Here is a 14,005-nt window from a genome sequence, read left to right on the forward strand (position 1 = left end):
ACACACCATAAAGTTTACGGTCCCCCTCACTATAATCTGTTATCATCCCTCTCCATCCTAACTGCTCACCCTAAACGGGAACCGATCAAGATGGCTTCTTCTTCATCTCTAATCGCTACTGGATTATCAGGTATGTCAAGATCCCTAAAGTGTTTTTCCATTAGATATTGAAAGAACTGATTAACAGAGACTTCCAACAATAGCTCCAAACAGGAGTCTATCCTGTCGAAACCATGAATGATATCTTTGTGAGGGTCTGTTTTGCCATCAGCTGCCGTAGTCGAAGGAGGGGATGGATATGTTCCATCGATAAATTTGAACAAGTCTAGGCCTTGAAGAAGAGCCTCTACTTGAGTTTTCCACCCAAGGTAGTTTGTTGATGTCAATTTCAGAGATGAAGGAAAATTGACCAAAGTGAGATTGTTTTTGGTGTTAACTTCAATGACTGAAGCATTGTTGCCTTCTGCCATTGTTGATATCGAACAGTATGAGAAGAAGAAGAAGAAGAAGATGTATGAAAAGAAGAAGGTGTTTGAATAGGTGGGAAGCGTGGATCAGATCAATTGCTCTGATACCATAATAGGAATTCAGAGAGTAAAAATGATATTGATTAAATTGATGACAATAATACAATCCTACATACCTTTATATAGGCATATTACAACAAGGAAAGAATAATATACAGGAGTAATCTATGCACCTAAAATAAGTAATTGACAGGAGGATTGAATACATTAATGTAAAATACATTCCTTTTATTTGTTGACTGAGATTTCTGTATCCCATTGATATCGTTGTTCCATATAATTTATTTCTTGGTTTGGCTTGATACTTGAACCGGTATAGGTGGTCCGGTTGATGAACCGTGTATAGACTTAATACCAATAACGACATTGATGATAGGCAAGACGGTGATGATGATGAATCTGAATCAAAAGCTCTTAGACAAACAACTGATGAATCAACAATCCTGTTGTCAATACCTATTGTCAATAGATGAATCTTCCAATACTTAAAATTCCACAACAATATATATTACTACGAATATCTTATATCCCAAAATCCTCAAAAAGAGTCGTGGACTATTCTCACAAACCTAAAGAATTAGGTGATTATGAAGCTGCCAGTCGATCTTGACTACTGCAACAAGGATATCTGGTACAAAGAATCAAAAGAAATTCATCTTGATATGTACTCCAGAACGAAAGCTGACTTGATGCCTGCTATTTGGTTGTCGAATATTGACCGTAACATAGAGCTAGTAGTTGATGAAAGCAAACACGCTAAAAGGATAGCAAAATACTACAACAAACCCCAAATACAAATGACGTTCACGGTCCGGTTTGACCGGTTTTACATCAAATCATAAGCCAAACCGTTAGTAATGATTTTAAATTATTTGAAAATCGAAACCAAACTGAACCGTTACTAACGGTTTGGTTCCAGTTTAGTTTCGCGGTTTAAGCTTTTGTATCTTTACAAAGGTATACATTATGAAATATAAAAACATCGACAAATTGGATTCAGAAGAAGTTGTCCACACATACAGCAAAAGAAACACAAAAATCATACAAAGAACAGTAGTAGATAAATATTTAAACTTCAAAAAAGTACACATATAGACACACATAAATACAATTTTATTAAGAAAAAAAATCAGTTTTTACCTTCAGCAAGTTTAATTTCAGAAAATAATATATCAACAAATCAGTGAGTGGCTGCAGATTTAAGGGTTGAAAAAATTTATTGCCCATGTCTAAGGGTCTGGTCCGGTTATACCCGGTCGTTTCTGTATGCAAATCGTACACCAAACCGTTCATCACAGTTTCAGAATGTTTAGACTGACTGAATAAAATTTTTAAAACAAACCATGAAACCAAAACCAATGACTAGTTTGAACAGTTTTACGGTTTCAGACCGAATCATAAACACCCCTAAATACGAATTAATCTCCATATCATTTTTTTTTTCTTTTTTCTTATACAAAAGCACGTACCCTTTCAGAAAATAAAATAAAGAGTAAATTGCCAAAATCGTCCCCGAGGTTTGGGTATGTTTGCCATTTTTATCCAAAACAATTTTTTTTGTATCATATTGTTCTTCATTTTTTGGATTTTTTGTCATTTTCATCCAAACGTCTGACCTTTTTTTGCCAAAATCGTCCATGAGATTTGGGATTTTTTTTTTTTTGTCATTTTCATCCAAATGTTTGACAGAAAAAAATAAAGCAAATTAGATATTTGGATGGCAAAAAATCCCAAAAGTAAAAGGACATATTGTAAAAAAAAATTTGTTTTAGATGAAAATGACAAAGATACCAGAATCTCATGACGATTTAGACAATTTACTCTCAAATAAAATAAAATACAGCAACTCCACTCCCATATCATTTTTCTCCCCGCCAAATAACACAACCAAATGAGTTACAGAACCTTCGTTAAACGTGACCGGAACTTCTTCCTAAATCTAATCACCACCGCCGTAACCCACCCCCATCTCCGCCAAACCCACGCCCAAATCATCCTCAACGGCTTCAAATCCGACTTATCCACCATCACAAAACTCATTCAAAAACTCTCCGATTTGGGCTCCATCTCATATGCAACCCAAATTTGCTCCAATTTCCCAAACCCAGATCTTTTCCTCTACAATGTCATCATCAGAGCATATTCTCGTAACAATCACCACTCTAATTCACTCTCGATTTACCGCCAGTTGCGCCACAACACTTCACTTGTTCCCGATAGTTTCACTTACGCTTTTGTTATTTCAGCTGCATCGAAACTTAGTTGTCATAATTTGGGTGATAAATTGGGGTTAACTCTTCATGGGCATGCGATTGTCGGTGGGGTTGGGTTGGATTTGTTTGTGGGGTCTGCTGTTGTTGATATGTATTTGAATTTTGGGAACGTGGGGTATGCACATAAGGTGTTTGATGAAATGCCTGAACCAGATACTGTGTTGTGTAACACTATGATATCCGGGTCGGTTAAGAACGGGTGTTTTGACGAGGCGGTTTTAGTTTTCAAAGATATGGTTTTAAGAGGGACGCGGATGGATTCCACTAGTTTTGCGGCGGTTCTTACAGCTGTGGCTGAGTTGCAGGAGTTGAAAGTGGGGATGGCGGTTGAGAGTTTGTCGGTTAAGGTTGGGTTTCATGGTCATGTTCATGTTGTGACGGGGTTTATATCGTTGTATGCGGAGTGTGGGGATATGATAACCGCAAGACAGTTGTTTGAGGAGGTTGAGTTTCCGGATATAATTGCGTACAATGCTATGATTTCGGGGTTTACTTGTAACCGAGAGATGGCGAATGCTGTAGATGTTTTTAAACAAGTGATGGGTTTGCAGCATAGAGTAAATTCAAGTACTATAGTCGGGTTAATACCCGTGTTTTATCCGTTCGGGCATTTGATTCTAACAGGTACAATCCATAGTTTTAGTTTGAAAAGCAACTTAATTTCCAAAACTTCGGTTGCAACTGCGTTAATAACGGTTTACAGTCGTCTTAACGAGATTGATTCCGCAAGAAAGTTATTCGATGAATGCCCAGACAAAAGCTTAGCAACATGGAATGCTATGATCTCTGGATATGCTCAAAATGGACTAACCGACAACGCGATTACACTCTTTCAAGAAATGCAAAAGTTCAAGATCGCCCCGAATCCCACGACAATCACTAGCATTCTTTCGGCATGCGCACAACTCGGTGCGTTAAGTTTAGGAAAACGGGTCCATGATTTAGCAAGCAGAGAGGGTTTTGATTCGAATGTTTATGTCTCGACCGCTTTAATTGATATGTATGCAAAATGTGGAAGCATACAAGAAGCCCGTCAAGTGTTCGACACAATAACAGAAAAGAATCCGGTGACATGGAACGCGATGATATCTGGATATGGTCTCCACGGACTCGCACACGAAGCCCTCAAGATTTTCAACAAAATGGTGGATTTAAAAGTACCCTTAACCGGGGTCACTTTCGTTTCGGTTTTATACGCTTGTAGCCACACGGGATTGGTAACCGAGGGAGAGGAGATTTTCAACAAAATGGTTCAAGATCACGGGTTCAAACCGTTACCAGAGCATTACGCGTGTGTGGTTGACTTATACGGTCGATCCGGAGAATTACAAAAGGCGTTGACTTTTATCAACAATATGCCCGTTGACCCGGGTCCCGAAACATGGGGTGCACTGCTTAGCGCTTGCAAGACTCACAAGAACACCGATTTAGCGCGAGTAGCATCCGATAAGTTATTCAAATTAGACCCTGAAAACGTCGGGTACCACGTGTTACTTTCAAACATACACACGGCTGACAAAAATTATCATGAAGCTGCATCAGTTAGACAGGTGGTTAGAAATCAAAAGCTTGTTAAGACTCCTGGATGCACTTTAATAGAAGTCAACAAAATCCCGCATGTATTTACATCGGGTCAACGGTTTCATGATCAAACAGACGCGATTTACGCGATGTTGGAGAGATTAATGGGGAAGATGAAGGAGGCTGGATTTCAAACGGATACGGTGACGGCTTTGCATGATGTTGAAGATGAGGAAAAGGAGTTGATGGTTAATGTTCATAGCGAGAAACTAGCGATCGCGTTTGGGCTTTTGAATACGGAAACAGGAAGTGAGATCAGGATCATGAAGAACCTTCGGGTTTGTATTGATTGCCATGAGTTTACTAAGTTTGTTTCGAAGGTTACTGAAAGAGTTATTGTTGTGAGGGATGCAAACAGGTTTCATCATTTTGAAGATGGGAAGTGTTCTTGTGGAGACTATTGGTGAAAGTATTGTGTTCATGGTTATTTAAGGAGGATCATTGTGATTCATTTCTTTGGTTAGAAATGAACTGTGGAATGTTGAATTGCCTTGGTCCAGAATATGTGGTTCTAATGTTCTATCGATTTGAATGTCCACATAGAAGCAAGAATCAAGTCTGCCAATTTGGTAAGCGGTTTGGTTAATGATGCAGTTTAGACGGCTTGAGAGTTTAACAGTTCGGCCGATGGTTTAGATTTTGGAACCAACATTGTAAACTGAACATGTTAAAAGCAGCCTATTCTATAGCAACGTTGATGACAAACTGTTTCAGTGAAAAAAAAAAATATATGCATTGATTACACAAATCCAGATTTTAAAGTTCTGATCATCTTCAATCAAATCTATACATTAACAATTTCCGTATAGTCTACATAACTTGTGAACCCAATAGTATGATTTTAACACCTTGAAGAAATCATTTTGAGAAGATCATGTTTTAATAACTTCAGAGCGCATAAGAGTTGCACTCGACACAGAAATAACTTTGTAATGCTTAAGATTACACAACCCCTTTTAATGAATTATCTTTCAAAGATCGAACAGCCTCATCATTTCCGATTTATAGGCAGCCTCAAGCACCTCGTGTGGAAGAGGCAGGAAGAAACTACAAACGATCTTGGGAGCTGGCTGATTATGTGACAGAGAGAGAAAGGGGACATTGTCCGTGGGAGGAGAGAGGACAGGTGGTCCGTGCGAGTAGTGGCCGTGCAATGCCAACGTGGAGGAGAGGGGGGGTCCCATGAGCCTCATCAGAGATGCTCTTAGGAGTTGTAAAACGGTGAAACTCTCGATCAGCGACCATGGTCTTTCGATCACTTAACTGTCACTATTTATACTCTACCACCACCAGGCCACCATTGTTCAACAAACCCATCACAGGCTCACCTCTATTGCACCTAAACACAAGCCCCGACCACCCTAGTTATTGGTGCAGGCCCAGACTTTGACTCAGAAAATTCAAGCTCGGTTCAAAAGTTTATATCTCACATCTAGATGATTCGATTACTCTCATATTACCCATCAACTAGGAACATAAGGAATGGAGATTATAATTGTGGTGAACGTTAAAACAGAAAGTAACATTATCAGGCTTACAAAATGTTTAAAAATCCAGTAATTTTACAGCTTTTTCTTGCTCCCATGCACATTTTCTTCTACCTTACCAACTGCCTGTTGTGTCCGCATCACGCGGCTGATAAAAATCATCAGGTTTCACTATGTTCACATCTTCAAATTCATTGTCATCTGAAAGTAAATATATATTATATACTTGAAGGGGAATCGGTTGAAAGTTGTATGAAGTCGATCTTTGATGCATACATATTCGGAGTAAAAAATAACGCAATAATCATTTACGAAAAAAAGGACGAAAGTGCTAAATGGGTCAGCCCAACCTGGCCTGGCCCATTTTATTTGTACTAAAAAAAGATGTGTTTCGACCTGACCCATTTTGACTACTTACCCGCCTGACCTGATCATGATGCCACCTCTACTGGGAGGTGTTAGATAAACAAAAGCTATCCGTACAATACTGAATAAAGAAAGCATCAAGCGACAAAAACTTCTAAAATAGATGAGAAAAATAACCTTTTCGCAAGACAAGTGCCACAACAGCATCATTTTCAACCTATAAAAAATGAAGAGAAAAAGTCAAGAAAATAACTAAATGAAGACATCACTAACTAGGATAGCAACGGTGTTAAAAACTACCATTCCCCTATATCCAGGACCAATTATCCAGGTCCATGACTACCCATTCCTGACACGAATTACTACTATTTTGATAAAATACTAGCCCATATTTCAGTTTACAATAGATAAGATAGACTCGGCTCAGAGGATAGCCCTGATGTCCCCAGTCCCACCTACACAAATTGTTAAAAAAGGCTCATGTACCGACAACCAAGATTGTTACTTTACTAAAGCAACCAAGATCCACTTCGCAACTGGTTGCTATTTTGGATGGGAATCTGATTAAACAAGAAAGAAGGGCTACGGTCAACGTGACTTTGTAAATGGAATGATAGACCAATCACTAAAGCCACATGAGAATTCTCAGAGGAATAACATCTGTGGTTTCCAAATTCTCCTAATTATTTAGATAAAAATTAAGAGGGCCATTGTTATGGTCATTTGGTCAGTAGGAACTTGAAAGTAATATCAACATTTTAACACGAACTTGTAAAGAAGTATCGGTAGGAACTTGTAAGAAGGAACTATGAGGGACTCGTAAATAGTAATTATCATAACAGATAGTTCCTAACTGTACAGTTTAAAGTGTAGGTTTAGTTATCAAAGGTGCAAAAAAGAGAGGGCCAGAGAAAAAAAAAAGCGCACTTAAATGAAAACAAAAGATTAGAATACATTTAAAACCCTAGGATATACAAAACACCGAAGATGTTAAACCAAATATTACGGATTAAACACAGAAAAGGGGCGCCTTTATTGCTGAGGAACTGGAAGCGCTCTGATTGCGCATCGCCCACGGGCCACCCATAGCACTAACTAAGAGATAATATAATATATAAATTATTCTTAAAGTGGAAACTACATTTTTAAGCTAGAGTGATAATATCGTAGATGCGCATGATCAATAAGATTCAATAATAAAAAGAAGAAGGCTCAAAACCTTTTGATCTGCCAATGTCTTTGAATCATCCAAGACTTCTCCAGTTGATACTAAAATGAGACGCTGATCATTAACTGGTTGATCGATGAGGTCATGCAACTTTTGCTTAATGTCTAGAATCTTCTCAGTAGCATCACATTGAAGAAAATAGGTCGTCTTATTGCGCTTAACACGAATATACATAGCCTGCATCGAGGTCATACGGTGAAGTCAATGATAACAGTCAACCTTCTACTTAAAATGGCTGCTTTTAACATTATGACACTTTTCTATTTCTAGCATGACAAAAGCCGGATGTTTTTCCACAACAATAATTGCACAATTCATTAACAAACACGGGCACTTAATTATATTAAACACAACTATCTATCATGTTTAATGAAGAAAAATATAGAAACCTGTACCCATATCAGTAAAATCTAAACATGACTGTTACCCATGTGATAAAAAGACAAAAACCTCAAAACGACAATACTAATATGTAAACAAAGTATTAACTGGGTCAGAGACTGGTTCATGACAAGCAGCTTCAAGCCAATTTTCAGTCTAGTATTTCATTTCTACCCTTAACTTGGTTGCTTTTGAACTCAAAGATGTTGACCTTTAATACTTGTTCCTCTGTAACTCGAAGTCAATTCAATACACATGAAAGACAACCAATGGTATCGTACTCATCATGATCTTAAAGTGAGGCTAAAGTCACTCTTATACCAATGGTATGGTATGGTATGGTAACTCAATTGCAGGGCATCTCCACCGAGCACATACATAACTGCTTGTCGAATTTAATTCTGATATATTATCTTTTTAGTCATAAATAGCAAGCATAATGTGTCTCAAAGCAAGGCAGAAAACAAGATCATGGGTATTACGTCATTATTAAATAGTCCGCTCGAAACATAACTTTTTTTTCTAGAAACAGCTCCCTTCAAACACAAAATTGATACGGAAATCATTAACATAATGAAGTTGAAATGTACGGAATTTGACATCCAAACCGAAAATGTAGCTTGTTTCTAATTTTACCTAGTTTTCCAAATTGTTTTAAAAATCCATTAGAACTGAAAAAATTAGGCCAGTAAACGAACCGAAACATAAACGGGCCATCACGAACATACATCAACGATCAAAACATGTGTTCATGTTTGTTCGCTTAATTAAACGAACAAAAAAATTTGTTCATGTTCGTTCATTTATTAATTAAACGAACTTCCCGTCGAACAAGTTCACGAAAAGTAAATGGACGTTCAGTTCGTTTACAGGCCTAGAAAAAAAAAACAAAACATTAAAACAAATTCAAAATCAAAAGTAGGTCTGATCATTTCAAAATTTCAAATCAAGCCGATTTAAAGCAATGTTATTCCTACTTTCCACTTGCAAAGCTCCTAATATAAGATCATAACATAAAACACAAATACACAATTCTTTTCAGCAGGTACTATCCAATTTGATCATAATACAACTCTCTAAACAAACACAAACTTCAATATCCAGAACAAATCAATATAATAACTCCAAATTAAGGGATAAAAGTTGAAACTGGAGCAATCAATTCAATAATTCGAACAAATAGTAATTAGAATCAGATTTTAGCCCTAATTTTCGCAATAACAGTCGCAACTAATCTCAACATTCGATATATAATCAAGCTGATCGAATAACATAAAACCAAATCTAGTGAAGAGATGAAATCGAACCATTTTTTAAATGCCTTGAAGCTCCGCCGACGATCTTCAACCGAAGCGGTTACTCGCCGGAGTGAGACGATGACGTAATTTAGGGTTCTACTTTCCAATTATATGTTCTTCAAAATTGAAATAAGCTTAATTTGAAGCCCTCCTACATATATTAAACCTCGTTTTAGTCCCCATAAAAACTAAAAAGAAATAGGAATGAGGTTGGTACTAATATCAGTATCGAAAATCATCAAACTGGGTACTAGTACTGGCATCGAAAATACTTTATACGGTACCAGTATTTGAAGGTAAAACTCAGTAACATACCGGTACTGTGTTGAAACGGTACCGAACCGAAAGTACCGGTACTAAAAGCGTCAAAAAGTGGGTACTGAATCGGTACTGAAATTTATTCAATATGAGATATTCGGTACCGATGTCCAGTACCAAATGCTCATCCCAAAAAAGAAAGCTCTCATATAATAAAGGTTTTTTTTTTCCAACAACGATAGCAATGGGTCAGGTATTGATAATCACAATCTAATGACCAATTGTAAAATTGTGTCCCATACTTAGCCTAGCACCCGTCGGATATTTGTCGTATAATTTTCCGTCCAGTATCGGACACTCCCGTGAATAGTGGATAAAGTTAGCTTATTAAAAATACCCATTGGAATTGCCATGTATGTTTATTCTTTACTATTATAATTCTTCATATACTTTTTTTAATCATATAACAACTATTACAGATTAGTACATTACATAATATAAGTTTTATGACATATAAATAATATAATTTCATATATATACTTCGTAATATATAAAAAATAAATTATATAATCTAATAAAGATAATGGGTCATAAGGATCGACTAATTTCAAACACTACGAACACGTTTTAGTCGCATTGGTTGTGGATAATAAAATAGCTACATAGTAAAATGTATTTGAGTGGAATAGTTTCAGGATGAGTGACCTCTTAGGAATTGTCAATTCGAGAAACCAAAAAACAAAGTCCTGAGCTTTTTATAAAGGCCCAACAGTTCGCCAAAATACAACAACATACGAACCCGGGTTTCTATTAGTTTCCAATGGCCCAAACAATCAAAACAAGCAGCGAAAGCAAATACGAACCCTAATCAAAGCGAACAAATGCGTACTAGAAATAATTAAGGTTGTGTCAAACGTACCAACGTTTGCTTAGGTTCCACTAACAATTTACAAAACATGCAAAGGAGCCAAACAAACCAATAAAATAATCTTTGACGAATTATTTCTTTATACCACCAAAACAAGAATTGTTGTCGCATACTCCCAAACAAACAATTAATAATTCTTAATCACTTTCAAAAAAAAAATGTAGAATCTGTTGTTGTTGTCACATACTCATCGAATGAATGAAGCGTTGATACCATGTTGAAATACAAACATGTACAGAGGAAAAACGGTTAGGATTTATTCAATAGAAAAACATAAGTCACAAATGAAAGAGAAATACAAAATATATAGCCAGGTTACAGGTTACAGGCGTACTAGCTAACGGGCCAAAGCCCACATTAAACAAAACTTATTTTGTTATGCTAATAGTACGGGGATGTTTGGACTCTGGGATGGGCTGGAAAAGGGTCGGCCAAGAAGGCTAGTGGCCTAAGCCCACATTAAACAAAATTATTTCATTTTTAACTGGAAAAGGGGGATGCCCAATGTTGGTGTACACCAATTTTTTTTCTTCAAAGACTAATTACCCTCTACAAAAGTGGAGGTGTACAAAAAGAACGCGTTCACAAACCGGAACAGTTATTGAAACCGGTTTGGCAAGAACCGGCTAAGAACCGAACCGACCCACCAGTTTGTAATTGGGTTAGGAACCCATCCGTTGAAACCAGTTAAAAATGGACCAAACCGTTTGGAACCGAACCAAACCGTTCTTCTCCACTTGAAAACCGGTTTTGACTTTTTGTTGACCAAAACCGGAACCGATTGGAAAAAAGAAAACAATTGTACACCTCTATGTTATTGAATAGAACTTAAGACCTTTAACTCGTTTTAAAGGTGTAGCCCAAATCCACAAACACCATTATTGGGCTTTAAGTAAAAAAATAGGCCCAAGTTGATTAGATGTCTATTAATTTGGTTAACTGAATTAACCGAACTAACATAACAACAAAAGCAACTCACTCCTTGATAACTAATTTAGTTATGGTTCAGTTTTAGGTATTACACGTATCAAACCAAACCGAATCATGCTCATCGTAGTCATATGGGCCAGTGAACTCAAGTTAGGGCTTTAGGCCACCAATTTTATAGGGCCTCTAGTAAAAAAAGACTACATACAATTTTAGGCTTAAAACGATGTGTGGGCTTAAAGTATTAGCTTAGGCAGTTGGGTCGCGAGGTAGAAATGGAATATGGAAACAGTGCGCATGAAATAATCACCAGATCTAATCAATTAGGGTAATTAAATAATTGGGAACGGATAGAAGGCATGCCGCAAGCCACTACCAATCAGCTATCACCATGGGAAGTGACGATGGAAATCTTGAATGATGGATCGTAGATGGAATGGAAAAATGCGAAATTGCAGCACCGATTTTAGGTATTAAAATTCTTAATGTTTTTTTTTGTTAACTTATTTCTTGAATCTTGAGTTAACTCTCATATATTCACATAAGTCTATGATTTGTTCTTCTATAGTGATAGCTAATTTTTCCAATTTGTTCTTGATTTTGAGTTCTGACAATGAAATTCAAAATTACATTCGGTTGTGGGGATTGTTGTTGGTTGTTGTTCCTGAGTCTGACGATTCTAAAGCAGCAAAGCTTGATTCTGATTTATGACTTCTAAGGTACTCATACATTACTTGCCCTAGTTTGACTCCTGTTGATTTTGATTAATGTGTACACTTTTTCAATCTGCGAGTTTTGATTGTTGTTCTTTCTTAGGTGCTTGAATTTTTTATAGTTGTTATTCTCTGATTAGATTTTTTTTTGTGAATTTATTTGCAACTGGTGAATTTATATTGTTTAATAGATATTAGTAGTGGATGAACTTAGCAGTGGTAAACCTTCAAATGTAGATGAGCTTAGTAGTGATGTACCGTTAAAAGTGGATAAACTTAGTAGCGATGAACCTTTAAAAAAATAAATTTTTAACTCCGCCACTCTAAACTTTTTTAGTATATTTTGCCGGTCTCAAGCCCGGATAAAGGAGGAGGGTTTTTATCAAGTAGTCTTTTATCAATTTATAATGAGTTAAGTGTCATTTACGTCCCTGTGGTTTGTTCACTTTTGTCATTTCAGATCAAATTTCAAAATTACACCATCTTCCTCCCTAACATTTTGGAAACATGTCATTTCAGTAAAAAAATAACCACAGTTAAAAATTTCAGTTAGCTTAGGGGTAACCATAGTCAAAATTGCAGCTGGCCAGGATCGAATCCGCGACCAACTGCTTAGAAACAAACGAATTTTCCCCCTAAGCTAACTAAATTTTTTAACTGTGGTTATTTTTTGGACTGAAATGACACGTTTCCAAAATGTCTGGGAGGAAAACGGTGCAATTTTGAAATTTGGCCTCAAATGGCAAAAATGAATATAACACAGGGACGTAAATGGCCGTTAACTCATTTCTAATTTACATAATTACATTTGGATAATTGGATATGATTCTAAATTCTAGACAGATTTGTGAATGGGTTCCAAACTCCTTATCGTGTGGTGGTTAGAGTTGTGTTTTACAATAGGTGTGTTTTTTTCATTCTAAATTAAAAATCGGAAATTTTGACCCAGTTTTTATTTTTCTTTTTTGTTTTTGAAGGCCTCAAATTTGTACTCTGCTTTGGGCCATCAAAACGCTTGAGCCGGTCTGCTAAAAAATCAAAGTCCTATTAACACGAAATTATGTACAATATAACTACGCAATATGTAACTTTTTGTGAGTGATTTTAGATATGTTTGATTGGCAAGATATGGTGACGAAAACCACTCACCCGAATGATTTGGACTCTTTAAAAGGCAACTTAACTTTCATCTTCATTCTTCTTATAGACAACGACATAAAGATGACATGATAACCTCTAAAATATGAATTTAGTTTAACCAATAGTGTAAGTCATTACACTAGGATTACCGATTGTGGTAGGTATATGAAATATGCCTTTTTTCAACTTCCTATTGGTCCTAACTTATTTTGTCATCTCTTGTAAAGATTATAACTTATTATTAAGGATGGATCACCATAGACATGGTTAAAAGCATTCATATTGTAGCTTCGGTTCTATATTATATAGAGAAAATAATAGAGAAAACAACAAAAATACCATTATATTGGAATCTCTACAATAGAGAAAATATAAAGAAAGTAAAATACACCTCTATATTTAGAGCATTCACATTGGAACCTCTATCTCCATCTATCTAATTTAATCAAAAAACATATTTTTCTCTAAATTTAGTTTACTTTTCAAAAATCTCTCACATCCAACTCTCTATCTATTTCTCTATCATACTCAGCATTACTTATTTTATTACTTATTTCTCTTTCTTACACACTCACAATAAAAATATATATGCATGGATATGAGCCTCTAAATATAGAGGTTTACTTTAAGATCTATAAAACTTTCTCTATTATAGAGATTCCTATGTAGTGGTGCTTTTGTTGTTTCCTCTATTTTTTTCCTCTATATTATATAGAATGTACTAATACAGAGGTTCCAATGTGAATGCCCAGGGTCATATTCAACCCTCTATGTTGTTATTGTGAGTGTGTATGAAAGAGAAATAAGAATATAAGTTTTTGTGAGTAAGAAATGAATAGAGATAGAGAGTTAGATGTGAGATGTTTTTGAAAAAGTAACACAATCTAGATAAATATGT

At 36.1% G+C, this 14,005-nt stretch overlaps 2 protein-coding genes across 2 annotated transcripts; one reads left to right on the forward strand and one right to left on the reverse strand.

Annotated features, from left to right (window-relative positions):
- Nucleotides 1–2,396: 2,396 nt before the first annotated feature.
- On the forward strand, nt 2,397–5,129 carry LOC110928916 (pentatricopeptide repeat-containing protein At4g30700). The gene has a single exon (XM_022171965.1). It carries the CDS (start codon nt 2,419–2,421, stop codon nt 4,786–4,788), a length of 2,370 nt encoding a protein of 789 aa, XP_022027657.1. The 5' UTR covers nt 2,397–2,418; the 3' UTR covers nt 4,789–5,129.
- A 689-nt stretch (nt 5,130–5,818) lies between these two features.
- On the reverse strand, nt 5,819–9,306 carry LOC110928915 (polyubiquitin 9). Its single transcript, XM_022171964.2, has 4 exons — nt 9,151–9,306; nt 7,454–7,639; nt 6,412–6,451; nt 5,819–6,069 (listed from the first exon to the last, which is right to left on the reverse strand). The coding sequence occupies exons 1-4, from the start codon at nt 9,151–9,153 to the stop codon at nt 5,984–5,986; spliced, it is 315 nt and encodes a 104-aa protein (XP_022027656.1). The 5' UTR covers nt 9,154–9,306; the 3' UTR covers nt 5,819–5,983.
- Nucleotides 9,307–14,005: the final 4,699 nt, after the last annotated feature.

The sequence above is a fragment of the Helianthus annuus genome, chromosome 3 (assembly GCF_002127325.2).
Source record: "Helianthus annuus cultivar XRQ/B chromosome 3, HanXRQr2.0-SUNRISE, whole genome shotgun sequence".
NCBI lineage: Eukaryota > Viridiplantae > Streptophyta > Magnoliopsida > Asterales > Asteraceae > Helianthus > Helianthus annuus.

What these genes read in the sequence shown, in the direction of transcription:
- LOC110928916 (XM_022171965.1), top strand. Translation starts at nt 2,419, where the DNA reads ATGAGTTACAGAACCTTCGTTAAACGTGACCGGAACTTCTTCCTAAAT.
- LOC110928915 (XM_022171964.2), bottom strand. An exon ending in AGACATTGGCAGATCAAAAG is followed by an intron (nt 6,452 to 7,453) that starts GTTTTGAGCCTT and finishes CATTTTTTATAG; the next exon opens with GTTGAAAATGATGCTGTTGT. An exon ending in GGCACTTGTCTTGCGAAAAG is followed by an intron (nt 6,070 to 6,411) that starts GTTATTTTTCTC and finishes ATTTACTTTCAG; the next exon opens with ATGACAATGAATTTGAAGAT.